At 48.1% G+C, this 20,793-nt stretch overlaps 11 protein-coding genes across 11 annotated transcripts; 3 read left to right on the top strand and 8 right to left on the bottom strand.

Moving 5' to 3' along the window:
* Positions 1 to 6: 6 nt before the first annotated feature.
* Positions 7 to 471, bottom strand: POJ06DRAFT_236988 (uncharacterized protein; the record flags this gene model as incomplete). The annotated part of the gene is made up of 1 exon (XM_056185930.1): positions 7 to 471. The coding sequence occupies one exon, from the start codon at positions 469 to 471 to the stop codon at positions 7 to 9; it is 465 nt and encodes a 154-aa protein (XP_056045829.1).
* Positions 472 to 867: 396 nt separating this feature from the next.
* On the bottom strand, positions 868 to 2,169 carry POJ06DRAFT_194416 (uncharacterized protein; the record flags this gene model as incomplete). Its single annotated transcript, XM_056184951.1, has 1 exon — positions 868 to 2,169. One exon carries the CDS (start codon positions 2,167 to 2,169, stop codon positions 868 to 870), a length of 1,302 nt encoding a protein of 433 aa, XP_056045828.1.
* A 699-nt stretch (positions 2,170 to 2,868) lies between these two features.
* Positions 2,869 to 3,363, bottom strand: POJ06DRAFT_194452 (Homogentisate 1,2-dioxygenase; the record flags this gene model as incomplete). Its single annotated transcript, XM_056184954.1, has 1 exon — positions 2,869 to 3,363. A coding segment is annotated over one exon (495 nt), but the record flags the coding sequence as incomplete, so codon positions are not given.
* A 90-nt stretch (positions 3,364 to 3,453) lies between these two features.
* On the bottom strand, positions 3,454 to 3,905 carry POJ06DRAFT_266981 (uncharacterized protein; the record flags this gene model as incomplete). The annotated part of the gene is made up of 3 exons (XM_056189199.1): positions 3,454 to 3,572; positions 3,629 to 3,708; positions 3,811 to 3,905. The coding sequence occupies 3 exons, from the start codon at positions 3,903 to 3,905 to the stop codon at positions 3,454 to 3,456; spliced, it is 294 nt and encodes a 97-aa protein (XP_056045826.1).
* A 1,206-nt stretch (positions 3,906 to 5,111) lies between these two features.
* Positions 5,112 to 6,542, top strand: POJ06DRAFT_266980 (protein kinase; the record flags this gene model as incomplete). The annotated part of the gene is made up of 2 exons (XM_056189198.1): positions 5,112 to 5,637; positions 5,689 to 6,542. The coding sequence occupies 2 exons, from the start codon at positions 5,112 to 5,114 to the stop codon at positions 6,540 to 6,542; spliced, it is 1,380 nt and encodes a 459-aa protein (XP_056045825.1).
* Positions 6,543 to 7,180: 638 nt separating this feature from the next.
* On the top strand, positions 7,181 to 7,766 carry POJ06DRAFT_289294 (uncharacterized protein; the record flags this gene model as incomplete). The annotated part of the gene is made up of 2 exons (XM_056190312.1): positions 7,181 to 7,503; positions 7,543 to 7,766. Exons 1-2 carry the CDS (start codon positions 7,275 to 7,277, stop codon positions 7,764 to 7,766), a joined length of 453 nt encoding a protein of 150 aa, XP_056045824.1. The 5' UTR covers positions 7,181 to 7,274.
* A 698-nt stretch (positions 7,767 to 8,464) lies between these two features.
* On the top strand, positions 8,465 to 9,136 carry POJ06DRAFT_266978 (OPT oligopeptide transporter protein-domain-containing protein; the record flags this gene model as incomplete). The annotated part of the gene is made up of 2 exons (XM_056189197.1): positions 8,465 to 8,637; positions 8,716 to 9,136. The coding sequence occupies 2 exons, from the start codon at positions 8,465 to 8,467 to the stop codon at positions 9,134 to 9,136; spliced, it is 594 nt and encodes a 197-aa protein (XP_056045823.1).
* A 210-nt stretch (positions 9,137 to 9,346) lies between these two features.
* POJ06DRAFT_274590 (Isocitrate/Isopropylmalate dehydrogenase-like protein) lies at positions 9,347 to 9,968 on the bottom strand (the record flags this gene model as incomplete). The annotated part of the gene is made up of 2 exons (XM_056189622.1): positions 9,347 to 9,848; positions 9,883 to 9,968. 2 exons carry the CDS (start codon positions 9,966 to 9,968, stop codon positions 9,347 to 9,349), a joined length of 588 nt encoding a protein of 195 aa, XP_056045822.1.
* A 2,765-nt stretch (positions 9,969 to 12,733) lies between these two features.
* On the bottom strand, positions 12,734 to 14,110 carry POJ06DRAFT_274589 (Homogentisate 1,2-dioxygenase; the record flags this gene model as incomplete). The annotated part of the gene is made up of 5 exons (XM_056189621.1): positions 12,734 to 12,818; positions 12,860 to 13,408; positions 13,458 to 13,583; positions 13,643 to 13,723; positions 14,100 to 14,110. The coding sequence occupies 5 exons, from the start codon at positions 14,108 to 14,110 to the stop codon at positions 12,734 to 12,736; spliced, it is 852 nt and encodes a 283-aa protein (XP_056045821.1).
* Positions 14,111 to 14,352: 242 nt separating this feature from the next.
* Positions 14,353 to 16,547, bottom strand: POJ06DRAFT_249530 (cytochrome P450). The gene is made up of 2 exons (XM_056187177.1): positions 15,966 to 16,547; positions 14,353 to 15,915 (listed from the first exon to the last, which is right to left on the bottom strand). Exons 1-2 carry the CDS (start codon positions 16,332 to 16,334, stop codon positions 14,710 to 14,712), a joined length of 1,575 nt encoding a protein of 524 aa, XP_056045820.1. The 5' UTR covers positions 16,335 to 16,547; the 3' UTR covers positions 14,353 to 14,709.
* Positions 16,548 to 16,826: 279 nt separating this feature from the next.
* POJ06DRAFT_220834 (fungal-specific transcription factor domain-containing protein) lies at positions 16,827 to 20,189 on the bottom strand (the record flags this gene model as incomplete). Its single annotated transcript, XM_056185615.1, has 6 exons — positions 16,827 to 17,144; positions 17,187 to 19,300; positions 19,355 to 19,611; positions 19,666 to 19,769; positions 19,827 to 19,854; positions 19,906 to 20,189. 6 exons carry the CDS (start codon positions 20,187 to 20,189, stop codon positions 16,962 to 16,964), a joined length of 2,970 nt encoding a protein of 989 aa, XP_056045819.1. The 3' UTR covers positions 16,827 to 16,961.
* Positions 20,190 to 20,793: the final 604 nt, after the last annotated feature.

The raw sequence follows: 20,793 nt of genomic DNA, 5'->3' as shown, positions 1-20,793 counted from the left end.
CAAACTTTAATTCAGCCAATCGTGACGCGTCAATGAGTAACGCATCAATGAATAACTGATGATATTGCTGGGGAATTCGCAGAGGATGTACGGAATAAAAAATGCGACTAGGGCGATGTTGTAGTCGTTGCCAGTCATGCGCAGGTCGTCTTCCAAGCCCTCAATCTTTGCATTTCCAATATTTACACGGTCGATGAAAGCACAGAGATACAGTAAAAACAGCCACGGAACGACGTGCATGTCGACCTTCCACACCAGTCTCTGTTCGAAGATCTTGGCGCTTAGCCAGGCGCTGGAAAAGCCTAGTCCTGAATCGCAGGACTCTGATTCAGGTGGGATGGCCTCGGCACCTCTCTCAAACGTCGAGTTTTCGAGATAGGCGCAAAAGCGTCCGTCATCCGGGTCTTTCGCTATCGCGGTTTCTGTCATGTCCGTAAGGGGGTGAGTGAACCATCTGCTCAGTAAAGCCATCTCACCGAAGGGAAAAATTGCAGTATTAATGGGCATCATGCTTTGTTGAAGCGTGGTATGGACAAGTGGGGTATCCGATGCTTTCACTGCACGCGGTAGTTCCGCGAGTGGATTGTTCGCAGAACACAAGGTGACAGCTCCACCGGCGGCCGAAGCGGATGCAGAGAGATCGACGTTCGATAGCGTGTGCGTGTTCTATCACACTCGGTCCGCCACACGGAGGTTTAGGAGTGTTACCACAACCCATACCCTTTCTTCTCAGCATGTGGGCATCAAGCCGATCCGTAAATTGTAACTACAGCGTCGTCTTAACGACCTTATTTTCCTAACAGTAGAGTATTTCATTGATTACTCCATTATACAGTCACTCAACAGAATAACCTTGCGCGATCCCGATCAATAATCAGGCGCCAGAATAGTCCCAGTCACTTTGCCAAATCCAACCAACCCGGCGCCAGAGCCGTCATCAGCGGCAGCAGTAAACGTTATTGTATCGCCATCCTGCAAAAAAGTTCTGGTCGATTGACCGATAGCAATGTGAACCTTGCCAGCTTGAGACTTCTCCAGAAGCGAACCCAAGGAGCCTGAGTCCTCTCCTGATATTGTTCCTGAAGCAATCAAGTCGCCCGGTCGCAGATTTGCACCTGTCACTGTATGATGCGCAATCATCTGCGCAAATGAGAAAAGCAAATACTTTGTAGATCCTTTCGAGATAACTGCCTTGTCGCCGTCAGTAGTCTGGTAAAAGACCTGGAGTTCAATATCATACACGGATTCCTCGTTCTTCTCCTTCAGATACGGCAGCACGTCGCCCGCGTCTGCAGGTCTCGCCAGAGGTTTTGTCCTAAACGGCTCCAACGCATCTGAGAGGACAACCCAAGCAGAAATGGATGTACCAAAATTCTTGGCGGTAAACGGACCAAGAGGAACATATTCCCAAGCCTGCACATCGCGAGCGCTCCAATCGTTCATCAGCACGTACCCAAAGATATGCTGTTCGGCGTCATTGACATTGATCCGTTCACTCATGTTATTACCCGTCGCGATAAATGCCGCAAACTCAAGTTCATAGTCTAGTCGCTGGGTTGGTGCCAAAACCGGGATCTTAGGAACTGCAGTCGGATCTGGCAAAATCTGGCCGACAGGGCGTTTGATAGGAGTTCCCGAGATCACAATTGACGATGCACGACCGTGGTAACCAACCGGAACATGGTAATAATTCGGATTCAATGCGTTATCTGGTCCACGAAAGATAACGCCGCAGTTGTAAGCGTGATTGCGTCCGACAAAGAAGTCTGTATAATCTCCGATTTCGAGCGGCAAGTGATTTTGAACTGAGGAAAGCGGCAAAAGCGTGCGCTCACGTAACGGATGGTTCCTTTCGAGGAGATCTGGATACGGCCCACTGGCAGCGAGGATATCCTGAATGTAGGTCCTCACCAGGCGATGAGCTGCGCGGCCTAAGGCTCCGAATGCGTTGAGAGTCGGGTTCTCGAAAACAGATGTATTGGTGAATCCGGACTGCCTGAATCCACCTGAGTTGCTGAATTCAAGCAGATCCAGCGCATAGTTGCCGATCGCGACAGCAGGACGACGGTGAGGATCAGCCGCGGTGGAGATGATACCGAAAGGGATATTCCGCAGCGAAAAGTGCGAGTCAACTGGAATATCCAGCCATGATTGTCGAATACTGGTCATTACCATAAATCACAATAGAAATAACGTTCGGCTAACAATTAGACGAGTTCATGGACCAAGAAAGGGGTGCAGAGATGTGATATAATATATGCTAGAAATATATTTTCACGCTGGGACCGGGCCATTTGACAGGAACTTGAAAATGCCCAACAAAATCAATGCGGATTAACGATTAATCCATTGCGGGATACGTTTGGGCGAGAAACTGTTTGATGACGGAATCCTCCGCGATTCAAATAAGTTATACGAATTCACGACATCTAACAGGCCAAGATGTGACGCAAGTGTGGGAATCGAAGCAACTATAAAAAGTGGAGATCGTATGAGTCAGGATTTGGGTTAGCCATGCTTCGCGGCGACGAAGCGGGGAAGCTTTACTTTGGTTCAAAAATCAAAACCCAGAATTGACACATATACGTAGCCGCTAACGCAGCAAGGTCATTATACAAGCACAATAACGTCTTTGTTCTAGCATTCTGCTACGTTAACCACTCTACTTACTTTTCTGCATCTCGTCTTATGCATGAAATCAGCTGAGAATTCAGTTGCTGAAATGACACGCAGACTTAACATCAATCGGAATCAGGTGCAACCAATCGCGTCACTGCACTTACAAATAATCGACAACAGCAGAATCGGTAATATCTGCCAAACCACAATCATTTCAATTTCACTCCGAGGTCGATTGAGCCAGCGCAACTAATGAATGCAGTTTCCAGTTCCATTTCCATTATTCAACAGCGACAGATCTGCTCGTCCATGTTTCGGGCCAGTAAAAAACCTCTTCAAAGGCACCCAGCTATCCTGATTATACGTTTTCTGCACTTTTCTGCACTCCTCCAAGCCCCAGTCAGTCAAGCCAAGCATCATGCAACTTTCAAACATAAAGGCGATAGACCCGGTGCCGACCTTTATCGACCTCAACTCCATGTTGGAAGCCTTTTCGTGGGTTGATGCATCCGCGCCATGGGCGGCCATAACGTTGTGCAGGGAAGCGCCGGCCGGTTGGAACCCTCCACCCTCTTTCGCATCGTAACTGCCGCAAATTAAACCCATAAACTCCGACATCGCGTTGCGGTGATACCATGGCGGGCGGAAAGTATCTTCTTGAACCAGCCATCGTGGTGGAAAAATAACAAAGTCGGCAATTGCAGTTCCGGGATGATCGCTGGGAGCTGTAAGGACTGTGTAGATCACTAAAGAATTGCAACCCTCTCTCTATACAGCAATTGCTCCTAACAAAATATAAATCTTGATTATAATACCCCGGTTGTCGAAGATAGTTCAATATTTCTTCTTCAATCGCCAAATCGTCGGATTTGGACTATGTTCAGTCTGATCCAACATCCTGGTGTTGTCGTCATCGACATAAATGTGTGCGGCAAAGCCATCGCCAGACGTACCTTAACGGACAGCGGTGTCAGCACATGCTAGAAATAGAGTGATCATAATTACGTACTGTCAATCAAGTCGGCTGTTAGATGATTTTTGTCTTTAACATACTGACCGGCGACCTTAGTAGACTTATGCGGGAGTGCACTAACGAGGTTGATTAGTTGAGGCTGCATCGGAAGTGGTGAAGAAATAGAGAAAGTGATAAATGTGACATGCTAGGATTGGGTATTTTCTCATGGACCGTACCGAATGATAGCTTGATCCTTGTCAAGAGTCTGCGCAACCGATATAACTGTGTTCTCACAGAAATCGACAAAGCCTTTGTCCTTTGGCTTAGCCATTTTCCAGATTACTGTTACAGGCAGGCATCATAGTTTGTGGGGACATAATGATATGACTGTGAAATATCAATTACGATAATCTATAAATGAGACGATATAGAAAGTTGGAGCTGGACTAGAACTGCTTAGGGCCGACATTTATAGGTTGGAACTGCTGTCTGAAACGCGACGGTGTGACAATTTTGTTGACAGAGCGTGCCACAAGGCAAATCTCCCCGAAACTGTCTTCAGGAAAGAAGGAGGTCCATGTACTTATATGTAACTAAGAAACACATCGCAGTATATACCAAAGCTCAAGTCATAGCTGCTCTTGGTCCTTGATGTGAGCCGTATCTGGTTTGCCAATGTTTCACAAATGCCCCCTTGTTGCCAACCCGTAGATTACATTCAGTCCAAACATCCATTGCTATAGGGGAAAGCAGGGTGTCAGAAGACACCAAAGTTTAGTGCACATGATCGTAGCGCATCATATACCTGAACGTCACAATGAAACGCATTGCAGGGCCTTGTTATCTGGTCAAGCCACAGCGACGCTGATGGAATCCCACCAAGTTGTAGGTTGTACCCGAAGCTAAGTTAGTTCTGGCTGGATACCTTTCGGTCGAGAAATAGAATATAGTAAGAATAAATAACGCGGACCGTCCTTTCGCTAACGGCTCAATGGTGTCAGTAATTCCCAATTCGGAATAATTTCGTAAACTATAGCTTGCGACGAAATTTTCTTGGTTGATCGATAAGGGTAAGTTTTCGTAGCTGGTTTGTTCTTGATAATTCATTCATAATACATGCCATGTGTCGTATATATATGTGTAGTTGGATATAAGAAAACGACAACACATAAAATATTCAAAGCATAGTACTTGGCATGGAGTGCCCACCTACTTTCAAAATAAACACGCAGTGTACAATCAAGTTGGTGCAAGAACCGACGAACTGGAATTAGGGTAAAATGGGGCAGGAAACAATATTAGGTGCTGTTGTGGCTTGCTACGCCTGCGGCGGTCGAGTGATATCACAGGTTGGCGGCGGCTGTGATTATATTGAATTTGGCCTCAAACACGCGCCTTGACCGAGTGTTTTCGCCACCAACTAATCGAATCTGCGAGAGAGAGGTCAGTGATTACTAAGCTCTATACCTGCATGAGAGCGATTATCCATAGACGATTGGTGTTTGCATTTATCAGTTTACGAAGTTGTAGCACGGTCATGACGACGACACAATCGTCTTACATATTTCGGCCTCCATCGCTGGACAATATTGAGCAAATAGAAGGTTATCGAAAAGGTGGATTTCATCCTGTTTCCATAGGAGACAGCTTTTCTGGAGGAAGATATCGAGTACTTCATAAACTTGGTTTCGGAGGGTTCTCGACTGTCTGGCTAGCTCGAGACGAGCTCAGTCATCGACTTGTCTCCCTTAAAATCATCACCGCAGAGGCTTCGAGCACATGCAATGAACTGAAGATTCTCAAGCATCTCAATGAAATCGCAACATACCACCCTGCGCGTGATCACATTCTGTCCGTTTTCGACGATTTTACAATCGAAGGTCCCAATGGCTTCCATACATGTCTGGTGTCTCTGTTCGCCGGTCCTGATATTGCCCAGATATGTTACAGTCCAGGTCGACGAGCTGGTAGCCGCAGGCTGCGTGGATCTCTAGCTCGAAAATTCGCCAAACAGGTGACACTAGTAGTAGGATACCTGCACTCTGCAGGAGTCGCACACGGAGGTATTGTATATTCTAGCCGTTTGCTTTGACCTTGCGCTGATGCGGCATTAGATCTTAATACCTCGAATGTTCTGATCCAACTTGCACATGCCGACTTGTGGTCGGATCAAGATGTTTATGAACTACTCGGTTTCCCCGTAACTGACGAAGTCCGACTTTGGTCAGGAGAACTCAACAACATGGTGTCTGCACCGGAGTATCTGGTTGAGCCTGCTAATCTGTCAAGCCTTGAATCGAAATGTTTTACTAAGAAGATTCTACTGGTCGACTTCGGCCAATCTTTCATGTTACATTCACCGCCTCCACAGAACGAAGTAGGATACACGATGTCCTACTGCGCACCAGAGCTCTATTTCGAAGGGCACGCAAGTGTTTGGTCGGATATCTGGGCATTAGGCTGCACGATATTCGAGATTCGCGCCGGATGTCAACTGTTTGAAACATTTCTTGGCGGCCCACATGATGTGATTCGGCAGATGGTACAAACTCTAGGCAAACTCCCAGAGCCGTGGTGGAGTTCTTGGGAGAAGCACGATGTCTACTTCGACGAGGGTGGAAAACCGAAAAATTATGGGCCGAATAATACTCGTATGCTGACCGAGCATCCGCTTATTGAACAGCTCAAGGATATAGGCTCAGCAGACAATGAATCGATCACAGATGAGACGAACATCGTGAGCACCAACAATGTTCGTACTGAGCCTGTCAGAGATTCTATCCTCGAGCATCCAGGGGTGAGGCTCACGGAGGAGGAAGTGGAAGTTTTCGAGGACCTCTTGCGCAAAATGCTAAGGTACAACCCAGAGCAGCGTCTAACTCCCTCAGAAATCCTAAAAGATGCATGGTTTACCACGTCATTTGACGACTCCGCCGCGATCAGTGGATCCAACGGGTTGGCCAAATAAAGCACCGATACATTCTTAAGGATTGAGGGTTTGGGCGACGCCATATTGGGCTATGATACCCCACGGCTTGTCAGATACGTGTCATTTAGCATATTTTTGTCTACAAAAAGTCCTATGGCCAAGTGACCAGACTGGGGCTGAATTTTAGACAACGGTGTTTTGAAGATTCTGCTCATTTGTATCGGACTACTTTGAAATCCACTCATAGCGGCCACTCATAGCACGCCGCATGAGCCGCCGCGTTGTTATTCCATGCATGGCTGACATGTACGCAGTATTGAAGTCTAAGCTCGAAGATCATCGTCGCACTTATTTCTATTGACAAACAGAAAGCCAAGATCATGTGTGCAGTCTCGACGTGTTCATCGTACGTTTCGGCGGAAGGGAGGATAACGACTGTACTTTAGAATATTTTCTTGGAGCACTCCGTGAGCAATATGAAGTCGTTTACGCTATGCTTTCTACTTTCACCCCAATTCTCTGCAAACGGACAAGTTTTTTACGTATCGTTGACCCAAACCCTGACCCTGACCCATTGAAAATGGGTGAGCTTGCGGACATGTCGACCCTGACCCTAAGCTAGTAACTCGAAAGAGGCCACGTCGCCAAGGCTTCCTCCGCCACATACTCTATTTTGGCTTGCATTCTGATACTTTCTGGTATTATGTCCTGTCATAGAAGATTATCCCTCCTTTTCTGCATCTCTATTAACAATGGTCTAGTCTGGGAGTTATGGTACACGATGATTTCATGAACGAGAAAAAAATTGAGGTGGATATCACGGCTCATGCTATTGAGCAGCAAGAGTCTAATGGCACGGCAGACGAAGTTGCCCACATGAAGATCGTCAACCTCTTCAAGGCTATGAACAAAACTGGCGACACCGGTGATGAAGACCCGTTGGCCGACCAAGCCTCGGAGTTTCTTTACAAGAAGCTACTGGAGACGAGCCTGGAAGACAGTATCGCAATTTTGTGAGCTCTATTGGACCATTATGGAGATGTAAATTTCGATAACGAGATATACGACAAAATTCAGCTCATGGTTAATGGACCGGAGGCCTACGGAGAAGATATTGATAATTATGAGCTTGACTGCCTACTGGAAGCCGTCGTGATTAGATATCACTCTCCGTACCCAGAAGTTCGAGCAGTCACTGATCCGTTTGATACGGACATGCCAGTCGAAATCATTGTGCATACGTCCTTGGTGCTATTTGGGTAGCGGTTGGCAGTTTCATCAACGAATTCTTTACCTTCCGTCAACCATCGCTTTCTCTCGGTGCAACTGTTATCCAACTCTTTCTCTACCCCTGCGGCAAGTTCACGCAGTTGCTTCCTGATCATGGTTAATGCCGGCGCGTAGGCTTCAAACTGGATGTCGATGACTGTCGCTCTGCGACATAAATTGTTCTTTGGATACGAATGAGTAGATTTTGGATTTGTCTGGCTTATGAGTTTATTTTTCGGCTATGGTCTTGCCGGTATCATGCGCAAGCTGGTGATTTTTCCGGTGAAAGCTGTGTTTCCAAACGTGCTGCCCATTCTCGCTCTCAGCAGGGCTTTAGTTGTCAACGAAACAAAGACGTCGGTTAGCGGCTGGACGCTCAGTCGACAAAAGTTCTTTTCCATGTCTTTGGTTTATCCTTCAGCTATTTCTGTGTGCCCGACTTGCTTTTTAATACATTCAATTGGATGACATGGATTGCGCCCAAGAACGTGACTTTAGCGATGGTTACCGGCTCTTTTATTGGATTCGGAGTTAACCCTGTCCCCACATTTGATTGGGCGGTAATCAACTACGGAGCTCCTCTCGTTTACCCTTTTTTTGCATTTATGAATAAGTTTATCGGCGTTCTCATATCCGGAATTATCATGGTCATTTTGTATTGGAGAAATTAGAAGTTTACCGCATACTTGCCTATGAATACGAACGCAGTCTACGACAGGTATGGAAACACTTACAACGTCTCCAGAATTGTGGTCAACAACAATGTGGTCGAGGATTTGTATCAAAATTACACTCCGCCGTACATGTCAGCCGGCAATTTGGTGGGCAAAGATGGCCTTTGGGCTGTCTGCACTTGTACATTTGTGTATGTCGTGATTAGCGAGCACAGATTGCTGTAGGAGACGCTAAAGAGGTTGGCCGTATCAATACGACATCCTTTCAGAGACTCGCTGGATGACTTTGATGACCCCCACTCACGCATGATGTCCCGTTATCCAGAGGTCCCTGATTGGTGGTATATCACCATCTTTTTCATCGGCATGGGTACAGGATTGGCAGCTATTTTAGCGTGGCCAACTACAGTACCGATTTGGACGGTCGTTATGATCTTTTTATTCAATATTGTTATGTTCATGCCCACTTTGGTGGTTATGTCGCGGACGGGTTATTCAATGGGATTTGGCGCATTCTCTGTCATTCTTGCCAGTTTCAAGGACCCCGGAAATGCCGCAACGAACGTTATTATTCGAATGTGGGGCTACAATATTGACGATCAATCCGAGACTTTTTTCGGGCCCCCTGCCACCGGGCGACATTTTCCCGGCCCAGCTGCTAGCGACTCTGATAGAATGTTGCTGCGCTAATATATGCCTTTTAGAAACCATTTCCTCTAGCAAAAATTTGCGAAAAGGCGCAAAGCAACGCCCTAGCTATATATTTGGCGTGATCGGAGGGTAGGCTGCAATTTGGAGCGTCGGCCCGCCATTCACAACGCAAGAGCTCGTTAACTGAAATTGATTGTGCCGTAGAGGCATATACAAACTAGTCTAACTGGGTAATTGCGGGTATGATATCTAGCAGCATGAAGCAATTTCTACAACGGTGGATTTAGGCAATAAGTCCTTTTTCAAAGGGACGCTATCCGCAACCTGGGCTTCGCAACCCTCTCTAGAAATCCTTCTTTCGGCCATGGTGACGGCGACGTTGAAGGCATTCTGTGTGCTGGCGACGGAGGCGAGGTTCTTTCCTGCAATGTCGAACGCGGTTCCGTGAGCGGGTGTTGCTACCGGGATAGGAAGACCACCCTGGACCGTCACGCCACCGTCGAACGAAAGTGGTTTCATGGCGATCTGACCCTGGTCATGATACATTGTAACTATGCCATCAAAGTGCTCTCGCTTAAGGAAGATGGTGTCGCACGGAAATGGGCCTTGGACGTCGATACCTTTCTCCCGAGCAGCCGCAACTGCGGGGCGTATATGGTCAATCTCTTGACGACCGAACGCTCCGTTCTCGCCATTGTGGGGGTTCAATGCGCAGACTCCTAGGCGCGGGGACTCGATACCGGACTCCCACCTGCGTCCGATTCACGTCAGTATTAACCCTGTACAGTGTGGCGATCCACTCCACTGATTTGGTCAAATGGAATGGATGGATGGAAATGGAGGTCCGTGCATCCATTCCCATCCATTCCATCTGTTTGCTGTTACGTAATCCATCCATCCATTTAAAGTCGGCGTGGAATGGATGAATGGACGGATGGACAGGATTTTAGAGGTTAAGCACGCCTCAGGGGTGAAGGCAGGGGCTAGCCCTGGGACGTTTCAGCACGCGTCTACGTAGTAATTCTTGTATCTTTGCATGTAAACACTCTTACTCTAAGACATCAATATGGCAGAAACATACAGAACTGACAGCGAGACGACTGAAAATACGCCTTCAACTACCTTAGAAGATATTCAGGATGTCTGGGACAGCTTCCCTTGGAAGGAGTTTCCAGGATATGTGAGGTCAGTGCGTGCTGCCAGCACGTCGTCCTGGGTGTGGAGCCACGGCTTCGACATTCAACATAGCGACGACGATTCAAAAAGACGATGGGTCTGCCGGCCTTGTATCGACAAGAAGAGGCGCCGACCTCATAATACGGTTGCAACTGGAACCCAGAATGCGGAGAACCACCTTTTCTTCGAGCACAATATATGGGACCCAACAGGCAAACGCAGGGCCCCAGTGAAGGTTAAGGAGAAGACGCCGTCTAAGAGTATCACGTCGTTTTTCAATTTAAACCCAAACAATCCTCGAGAACAGCAGATTGCAAGTACTTTGATTGGTGGCTTTAGCAGAGAGAAATTCCAGCAGTTGCTTGTCGCATGGGTTATTGACTCTCAGGGCTCGTTCCGCCAGATCGAAAACCAGCGCTTTCGCGACCTCCTTGAATACCTTAACCCACTCGTCAGTATCACTGACGCGCATATTTGCCACGATACCGTCCGCAGTCGAATTCTCGAAGTATATAATACCAATAAGGCGCATGTGGTCGAGGTCCTTGGAGGAGTTGAAGGCAAGGTCCATATAGCGTTTGACGGCTGGCGGTCGCGAAATCGACACGCAATGTACGGGATCGTCTGCTTTTTCCTTGACAGCGAAAGCCGAGCGCAAAAGCTGGTTTTAGGAATCCCAGAAATCGTGGAACGGCATACAGGCAAGAATATTGCCGTCCACGTACTTGATATTATTGCCAGCTATGAGATTTCCTCAAAACTTGGGTACTTCACACTGGATAACGCAGCTCACAACGATACGGCGATGGATACGATTGGTACAGCGCTTGAATTCAAGGGCAGAAGTCGCCGAGTCCGATGCTTTGGTCATATTCTCAACCTTGTTTGTAAGCAACTGCTATTTGGCCACGACGCAGATGCGTTTGAAGATGAGATTTCCGCCGATTCGACTGTTGATGCCTCTCGCCATGAAGCTTGGAGACGGAAAGGGCCCATTGGGAAGCTTCATAACCTCGTTGTCGTTATTCACAAATCGGATGTCTTGACGCAGTTGTTACGGGATTTACAGCAGAAGGAGTTCGATATATCGAAGGACCCTAAGATTAAAGCTAGCCGTCCGAAGGACACCGTGATGGATAACCTGACGCGATGGCTGTCTCAGTTGTACATGCTACGCCGTTGTCTTGAGTTGAGGCCGTTCCTGGAGGAGCTTTGGGCTAACCAACGGGCTGAATTCGACGCTTCGATTCGCAAGCGATCGAAGCGGAAGGAGGATATGCCCCTTTATATTCGGGATGAAAGCGAAATAACGGAGAAGGACTGGATCGTGGCTCAACTATATCATGACGTCCTGACCGAAATTGAAGATGTACTCCTTGTCCTTGAAGGCGACGGACAATTCAGGGCCCGTAAGAATGGCTTCTCAGAAGCATATGGCACTATATGGGACGTGGTCTTCGCATATGAACACCTCCTCACCCGTTTCGAGCATTGGAAGGCAATGGCTATGCGATATCCTGATGCTGAACACTTCAAAATCAACATTAATCTTGCATGGAAGAAGCTGAATGAATATTACGAGAAGTTAGATGAGACGCCCGTTTATTATGCTGCTGTTGCCCTTCATCCTGCGTATCGATGGGCATACTTCGAGAATTGGTGGTCCAGTGAAGCTTCATGGATTGATACAGCAAAGAAACTCGTTCAGGAACTATGGGACTCAGAATACAGGCATCTTAGCATCTCTTCTGTACGCAGCTTGCCGTCAGATATCAAACGGCGGAAGTTCTTCCATACGAAATTTAACAAAAATCGTGAAGAAAGTCGCCAGGCACCACTGCCTTCTCAACAGGTGTACCCTACAATAGACGAATACGAGGAGCGGCAACGTTTGCACCTGGACTCGGACCAGGATGTTGTTGATCCGTTATCATATTGGCACGAGAAACGAAGTCTTTATCCCCGGCTAGCTCAAATGGCCCTCGACGTTCTCTCCGTTCCGCCCATGAGCGCAGATGTCGAGAGATTGTTCTCCTCTTGCGGTGGAATGTTAGACAGTTCGCGCAATCGTCTTGAGGCCAATACAATAGGTATTGTGCAGACTCTGCGCTCTTGGCAAAAGGCTGGTCTAGTTCAAACTAAGGACCATTTTCTACAGCTGCCGGAGTCGTATGAGAGGTCGCTGAAGGAATGGAAGAAGTTGACAGGTGGTCAGGAGGGAGAAAAGGAGGTTTCAGGGGCTAACGAGGTTATCGAGGTGTAGATGCTAGATAGATAGCTTGAATGTATCCATTCGTCCATTCCACTGTCCATCCACTCCACTGATACCCTTCGTGGATCCATTCCATCGCGAAATTGCCCCTTACCGTCCACTTCCATTCCACGGAGGGGTTCAGTGGAATGGATGGAATGGATCGCCACACTGGTGTAGATCTACGGATCAGGGTGATCGAAAGAAACTTAACCAATGGTATTGAATTTGCCGAGATCATACTTGTACGGATAGTTTGTTCCATGCCACGCCACAACGTCAAACGGTGAATGGCTTTGAATTGTCGAAAAAGTTGGCCGTCGAACTTGCAGTACACAGTGTAATCTTCTTCAACGTCTTCGTATGCAGCAACAGGCGCCTCGAAATCGCGTCCATTGGCAAGGCAATTGGATCCAATTGGCCCCAATTCAGGGAGGTTAAAATGCCCTGTGTGGAGCTCGAGAATATACCCGCGAATAGGTCCGGTAGGACATTTGATGCAAAATCGAACACCACGAGGAATCACAACAACCTCCTCCGGGCGCACGTATAAATATCCCATTTCAGTCTGAATATCCATATCACCATGTTGAGGCACAATCAAAAAGTCACCGTCCGCTGAGTATATCGCTTCGTTCTCCATACTCTTACCTGCAGCATAAATGTAGATACCGAGGCCTGTTTTCGTAACAATATCGCCAGCTCCAGCGACCATTCGTAGGCCGTTAATGAACGTGGCGCCCTCGTCAAGATCAAATGGGTTCCAACGGATCTGGTTTGGGATCACATGGAGGTTTGTGGCGCGAGATTTGAAATTGAAGTTCCCTCTGTCTTCAAGTTTGAAATCAGGATGAGAAGCTCCGGGTAGAATGCGATAAAACCATCTATGCCATTTTAGTTCCGGCTTCCAGTCATTGAATATATTGGTCATGCGTCTGCTTGTTCTCATTTCGTGGAGCTGTAAATGCAGTGCCGGACAACTTCTCCGCATAGAGACCATGAGGTGGTTTTTGAGGACTGTTCTGCCCGATGGGAATTGCGCCTTTCACAGCCTCAGTCCTAGGTAGCGTTAGCAACAATTCAACCAGATCATTTAATACCAATGCCAAACAACATACGCATGATAGGAATTGAAGCCAGTTTGGTACGAATACGGATCTAGGGTCTCGAACTTGGTTCCAACCAATTTGAGGGCTGTCCTAAGGATTTGCACTTAGCATATGCACAGTTTGTGCGGAATATAATGCTCAGCGCAGAGCTCAAGTTAATGTCTGTCTATTAAGGCCGACAGACACGAGATGAAATCATTACAGTGCTGAATCAAGTATGTTTAGAGGAAAACAGCTAGTCTGTCGCTGAGACCTTAAGTGCGTTGGAGGCTCTGTTGAAAACACGTCATAGCCTGGCAACTTCGGCCGACAGCGGACTCGTCTAATAGTTGGAATTCCAGATCTACATCAGTGACAAAAGTGCCCCGTGCAGGTAACTGCGCCGTTCGTTTTGCTGGATCGCTGTGACCGGTGATGTCAATCAATATTTCGTATATTAAACGCTGAATAAAGCGCAGGAGCGTACGCGTTAGCCATAGTCGGACAAGGCCTCGTCGTGACTCTTCGGTGGTGGGATGTGTTGTACCAAAAGGCCAATTGGATTCAAGAGCGTTGTCGTGCAACGCGCCGAGGCGCCGAGAAACCATCAATCTCGCGGTGACGGCGCTTCCCCGCTATTTTTTGCCCTTGGCCCACATCGAGAGACATCGCCTCGGACCTTTCCCTTGTCGTACTAAAAGCTGAGTATAACGCTCTGCTTTCTGTTGGAACTTCGAAGACCTGATTCTGAATTGTACTACAATAAAATTAAAGACGTCGAGAACGAGTGTGAGATAATCAATCAATTCTGCTGCAATACAGTTCTTCATCAGCTGCTCTGCTTTAAATCCTAACAACGCAACAAATCGATACTTCTTAATCGTCGGGCGCGCAACTCTTTGATGCCCAACTGGTAGCGATTCCCTATCAACTTCAAGCGCGTGTTTACATCCAAAAAAGGCTCTAACCACTTGACTTTACTTCTTCTTTTACTAACCTGAAGTAGCTCTCATGACCCGATATTATCCGACCCAAGTACACAAGATCACCATTTTCTCACAATCCCAAGACAGACTATTATAGACAAGTATACCCCACTAGTTGGCCGTCACGGGAACATGATTTTTCAATGCCTTCTCCAATGTGTCGGTCTGTCGCGGTCGGAAAACTACTTTATACCTATTCGGCGTGCTGACTAAACTCGTGGGATCGGACAATCCGGTCAAAGGGTCAGTGTCCACCGCCTCGTGCTCAATAATCTCAAATCCGGCGATTATTCTCATGAAGAGCAAGTAGAGCTCGCGACTTCCTAACATATAGCCGGCACACATACGCGACCCTTGACCAAATGTGAAGATCGGCGCGCCGGATTTCTCCAAGAACCTCTCGGGACGGAACTCTTCTGGGTCAGGCCACAAGTCGTTATCCATATTGCAGGCCCACGAGTTCAAGAATATGGCGGTGCCCTTTGGAACCAGCTTTCCATCGACGTAGAAGTCGCGCTCAGCAGCGCGTGGAAGGGCAAGGCGGAGCGGTGTGTACATGCGCAGGAGCTCGCGGACCAGAGCGACCATGTATGCACATTTCTGATCATCAAGAGGATCGCAAAGGGGTTCCTGCTCCGTGAAATACTCTCGGACTGCACCGTACGCCTTCTTCTGAATATCTGGCCGTCGAGCGAGAAGGGCCAGAGCCCACGCCACCAGGGTAGTGATTGTGTCAAGACCGCCAGAAACCATGGTAAGAGAAATAGACATCAGTTCAGTGGCACTGAGTTTTGCCTCCGGGTCAAGAAGGACGTTGGCCTGAATGCAAGGCTTATAGGTCTTATTCGCGATACGCTCGTCCAGTTCACGATTCATGCGGCTAAGATAAACGTCACGGCGGGCACGCATATTCTTGGCCAGAGCAGATTGTCCACTGAATGGGTTCAATCGGAGCAGTGGAATGTAGTCCTGCTTATTGCCCGTGGTACTTCTGAATCGAGACACGTATTCTTCGACTTCTGTAATCTCTTCAAATAGTGGGTCATGAACGCTGTCGATTCTGGTGCCCCAGTTGAGTGTCAAGCTGAGATTGAGACTGAGGTGCTGTATGAGCGGAAGCGGGTCGATGGCAAGCTGGCCCTTGCGTCCAATTTCGAACGCATCTTTGATAAACTCCTTAGTCTCAAGATCGATATGAGGAGTGTAGGTCTGGACGGCAGATTTATTAAGGGCAGTCGCAGCAGCCTTGCGGCGGCGCTTGAGAGACTCATCAAACGGTGATGTTCCAATAGTAAACCCAGCGGTCGTAGAAACGACCTAATTCCGTTAGTCATCGATCCCAATCCTTGGCACCTGTCAGCACGCACCTTGTGGAAAGTATAAAACATAGGTCTCGAAATTGTGGCCTGCGAGTTCGCAACAAGCACCTTCTGTGCCGCCGCCGACGAGTTCAGAACTAAGACCGGGATGTTACCAAGCTGGATTTGGAAAATGGGTCCGAACTTCTTTGCCCAGTTTCTGTACTTTTCCGATGCGTTGTATCTAATCTGTGGGATATTTCCGACAAGCGGATAACCACGCGGTCCATCAAAGCCCCGAACTCGAACGCTTGCGCGTATAAACTCGTTAATGATAATGTACAATAACAGGGACAGCGGGAGGAGTGATATAAGAGAAATGTAAGGGTGATGCAGGACATGAGTCTGGATCACTAATATAAACTCGCCGAAATTCATGGTGAAGGTGCCGTCTGTTAGTTCAGTGACTATGGTAATGAGCTCAATGATCGGAATGCACAGGCAGAGGGAAACCAGTCGGATAACAGGAGAAAAATGAGCAGAACCAGATCTACAGGACTTAAATGCAATATCCCCGACTGACCATACCGGGGTCTCCTGTCGCTGACAGGGCAGTGATTCCCAGGCGGCGGACTTCGGTTCAGCTTTGTGTGATTACTATGAAAAAACGCGGATACGATTCCGCACAACAGATTTCCGCGGCAAGCGTGCGGCGACGTGCGGCTCGAAAAAAGCGTCAACCCTGTCGACAAACTACCCTAACCTGCATCAGATGGACAGCGGAACTTCGTTCACGTGCGTAATCGTCAATCACTTCGCACCAAATCGGGATCGTCGGCGGAAGCTCGTTCTCTTCGCCGACGTCAATACTGTCACAGATCGCATGATAATAGGTATCGTATGATTCGCCATGCACGTCAAACTAAGAGCGTTCCATAAAATAAAATACTTGTGAGATATTTAGAGCACCAAACAAACAAGTACAAAACCCTCAATATATACTTTACAAACATGACGCCCGCAAATTGATGATAACAAAGCTCTTCCGCAAACTAATAAACAGCGTTAAAATAAGTTGTCAATCAGTCTAAACAGTTCATCATCCCATGTAGATTCACCCTTGGCACTCTGAGCTAGCATCTGCGCGATTTGTGCAGCTTCCATACCTAACGGCGTGTATCCACAGCTTATCTGCTCTGGCCTGACCGGCATTTGCGTTACTCGGGCGGACGATGCATGTGCTCCGGACTCCCATGGTTGCCTCGTGTCGGCCAATTCCATGACAGGAACAGTCGAGACGCTCGAAACACTATAGGACGTCTCGGTTTGCGGGTCTGCAGCCATGAAATTAAACAGGTCCGAGATCTCAGTCGACAGATTATGCCCATCAATGGATGATGTAGACGCAGATACGGCGAGAGGACTTACGTAGCCACCTTGTACATATTGCTGATCCTGGTCATCAAGTTGATGCGTCTTTTGGACCGTCTGATTGCCAATCATTCCATCGAACATCGGAGTCTTTGGTGTGGGGGTTTGTGAAGTACGAGCTACATCAGCGGGCATCATCATATGCGGGTCAACAGTAGATGGCTCAACAGAATAGCCACCTGACTGATGAGTAGACACAGGAGCAGCGACTGGTCGGCTAGTGGTCTTAGAATGCACGTGTGCCGGTACACTGGCGGGGGCAGCATTCCGAACCTCCTGATTACCGGAACCATCAATCGGAACCGATGAAGGACCGCCTGCGACAGATGTCCCGATACCATATGCGGTCGTGACTGATCGCAGTTTCTTCACCGTGGCCCACAGCCGGCGTCCAACACGGGAGACCTTTGAAAACAGCTTGATCAAATCGAGAGCCATGTTAAACTCCTGCTTGCAGGGAGCCGCAAAAACGGTCGGCGCATGAATGATCGCAGTAAATAGTACCCCGAGAGCGGACACGAGAAAGTAATTGTAGTGGATCTGGCATGACGCGTACAAATCAGTTTCAAAATGCAGTCGGGAGAGCACGCGAATAGAGTCTAGCGCGATTTCGACGGCACGTAGTGCGTATTGCATATGCTCAGCTATAGTTCTTGTCGAAAACAATACTGGGCGATAGAGATGTAAGAACATTAGATTATGTCGTAAGTAAAGAATAGTCTGTAGTTTGCTAGAAAACTGCGGTGGCGGCGGATGTTGGTGTCCATCATTCGCACTATGCAGCCTTAGTTCAGGTGGCAATGAGTGCTTCCATCGGTGGATGAGAAATTCAATATAGTCAATCTCGTCAGTATTAATTGTGAAGTGGCGAGGCGGATTGAAAGCGCTGACTGTTTTCCACACACGGCCGGCGACTTGGCTGTACTTGATCATTGCGTTAAGGTAAAACGCCCTGACACGCTTATCGTCTGAAATTTCTTCATCGCGCGTGTACGTTTGTGGAAGTTCCTGATCGATGTCTTCGTCACGTAGCGTAAATGGCCTACCGGTGCTAAACGCCATCCGGCGGTCGACCACATAGACACACCAAAATAATGCCCGACACCGCTCTCTCTGCATGGGATCCGGGAACATCTGGAACATCTTACTGGACCGATGCAGACCCAGTTCAATTGCGAGTATCGCGCAGAAGCATATCGTGCGATAGGCAAGCGATTCCAAGTCAGTATGAAACTGATAGTTGTGAATCAGCCATAGTGAGATGAGTGTGTAGAGATCTGCAGTGCCGGCAACTATCTTGCGTTCCGTCATTTTGAGCACTTCTTCGTACAGTTTCCGGCCTTCTGTTACATGGGTCTCGGTCACACTAGTTGCTATCGCCAGTATTATCTTGACAACGGATAAATCCTCCGCATTCGGAAAGTTCAGACCGTGATGTTCGTAATACTGTCGGAAGTCCTCGTACTTTGTGTCCAGCTCCTGTACCTCAAATATTGGATACATGCAGTTAATTTCGGACTCGTAGACCTGAATTAACCTTCTGGCTTCCAGATGGTCGATGTACAAGAATTTCTTATCTTTACTCTTCGACGCAGACAATTTTCTCCTCGCTGTGGTAGACTGATCGTCGTCTTCGACTTCAGACTCTTCCGCCTGCTCCTCGTCGTCGTCCTCATCAGATTCCTTATTAACTCTTGCCTGACCTATCCTCTCCGAGTCCAGCATCCGCGTAGCTTGCTGGAACGGGAATGACGACGATGTCGGACCGCTGAAACTTTTTGCTTCATCCTCACCCCATGCACGTGCAGGCTTCGGCAGAGACGCAGCTCGGCGATTCATGTCCGACGCAGCCGGTGATAGTGTCGACAAGGAACCATATCCTACTGACGTTGACCTAGAGGACCGGCCTGACGGGGTAGAGACACCTGACAATGACTGATCACTAGCAGGCTTCAATAAATTGGGCGGCCGGACTGATGTGCCATGATTCGGTGACATCTGGATATGAGTTTGCTCAAACTGGTGACTTCCAGGTAGTGGAGCTCGTAGAGATGTGAATTGTGCCATCGGTGGCAGTGTGAGATGGGCGGCGGACGTCGTTGGTAAATTTTGGTGAGGAAGTACCAGGCCCGGACTAGACGACGGAGCAGATCCATACACGCCGTTTGCTGCACCATTATTGGGGTCCGAGTACTGTGAGTTTGAGGAGGTGGCGGGCATATTTGTCGAATTATCCTCATCCAGGACCTTAGAGAGCTGCTCTTGCCTATTTTCCGGGTCCCCACTCGGTCAGGTCAGCATCTTACATTAGGGAAAACGGCACGTTCGATGGACTTACACTCCATTCCAAACAATCCTTCGCTGCGTATACTCTTCCAGACCACGATATACGCATTCGAGATTCATTTTAGTACACCGGTCGCATTTGCTCTCGCCGTTACACTACTCAAAACGTCAACGACGGAGTGGAATCGCCGCGTCACGTATCATTTTACACACCTTGACTTTCCGCCTCTTGCACTCAGCACTGTAGCAGCTGTTAGCATGTCACATCGATTAAGCGCCGGCCAACGGAGACTACACGTACCAGGCCATGGCAACGTATTTAGCTCGCTTGCGCTTTCTCCCAGAACCGTCCGGTGTAGTCCCGATCTGACAGTTATGTCCATGTTGTATTTGAGGCGCGGGCGGAAGTCGTTGCAGTGGGGGATTTTGCTGGAGCTGGCCTTGCAGAAAGGGTAGTTGCTGAACCGTCACAGGCGGAGGATGTAGTTGGTGCGGTTTATTGTCGTACTCTTGATGGTGATGAGGTTGCTGCGGCACAGTCGTCGTGTCGATCATGCTATTGATATGCGGCAGCATTATCGTTGCTGTTCCGACCACCCTAGGGGGCAGCTTGTTGGTGGTGCTATCAACTTCCTTTGTGTGGGTACGCGAATGTGATGGAGTTTAATGGCAGGTCAGCGGCGACGATGTTGGACAAAGGCGACAAACAATGGATGCGGCCCTAGGGTGGCTTGTGCACAATGGAGCGATTATCGCAAATTATTCCTCCCACCGTTGCGCTCAAACTGTCCCTCCTCAAGCTTTATTTACATAATAAGTATAGGTCTCTTGAAATTTATCATCTTTATCACGGAACGATCGAAGTTTACACTGACGGAACTGCATCGTTGTGCATGGATTAATCCGCATGAATTTGCCACTGGCTATACTTGGCCAGTAGGGAATTGCACCAATTATTGCCATCGACTTGGATTCGATTATGCCGTTGTACTAAATATGTACTAGACCCTTCTGTAAAGACTATTTACCCAAAGAGGAAACTACTTCTTTTGTGGTGCGTTGAAGTGTGAACAGTCGTCGTCACATGCTTGTACCGCGGAAAATATAACCCTATCCCTTAAGCCACACGTATATGGGCCATCGAGACTTGTATAGTACGTTGAAAGACGCTGATAGTATA

The sequence above is a fragment of the Lipomyces tetrasporus genome, assembly GCF_029532465.1.
Source record: "Lipomyces tetrasporus strain NRRL Y-64009 chromosome Unknown POJ06scaffold_3, whole genome shotgun sequence".
In the NCBI taxonomy this organism is placed as follows: domain Eukaryota; kingdom Fungi; phylum Ascomycota; class Lipomycetes; order Lipomycetales; family Lipomycetaceae; genus Lipomyces; species Lipomyces tetrasporus.
The sequence above is the reverse complement of the archived record's forward strand: the minus strand, read 5'-3'. Positions and strand labels throughout refer to the sequence as shown.

What these genes read in the sequence shown, in the direction of transcription:
- POJ06DRAFT_249530 (XM_056187177.1), bottom strand. Translation starts at nt 16,334, where the DNA reads ATGAATTTCGGCGAGTTTATATTAGTGATCCAGACTCATGTCCTGCAT. An exon ending in TGTTTTATACTTTCCACAAG is followed by an intron (nt 15,916 to 15,965) that starts GTGCGTGCTGAC and finishes TAACGGAATTAG; the next exon opens with GTCGTTTCTACGACCGCTGG.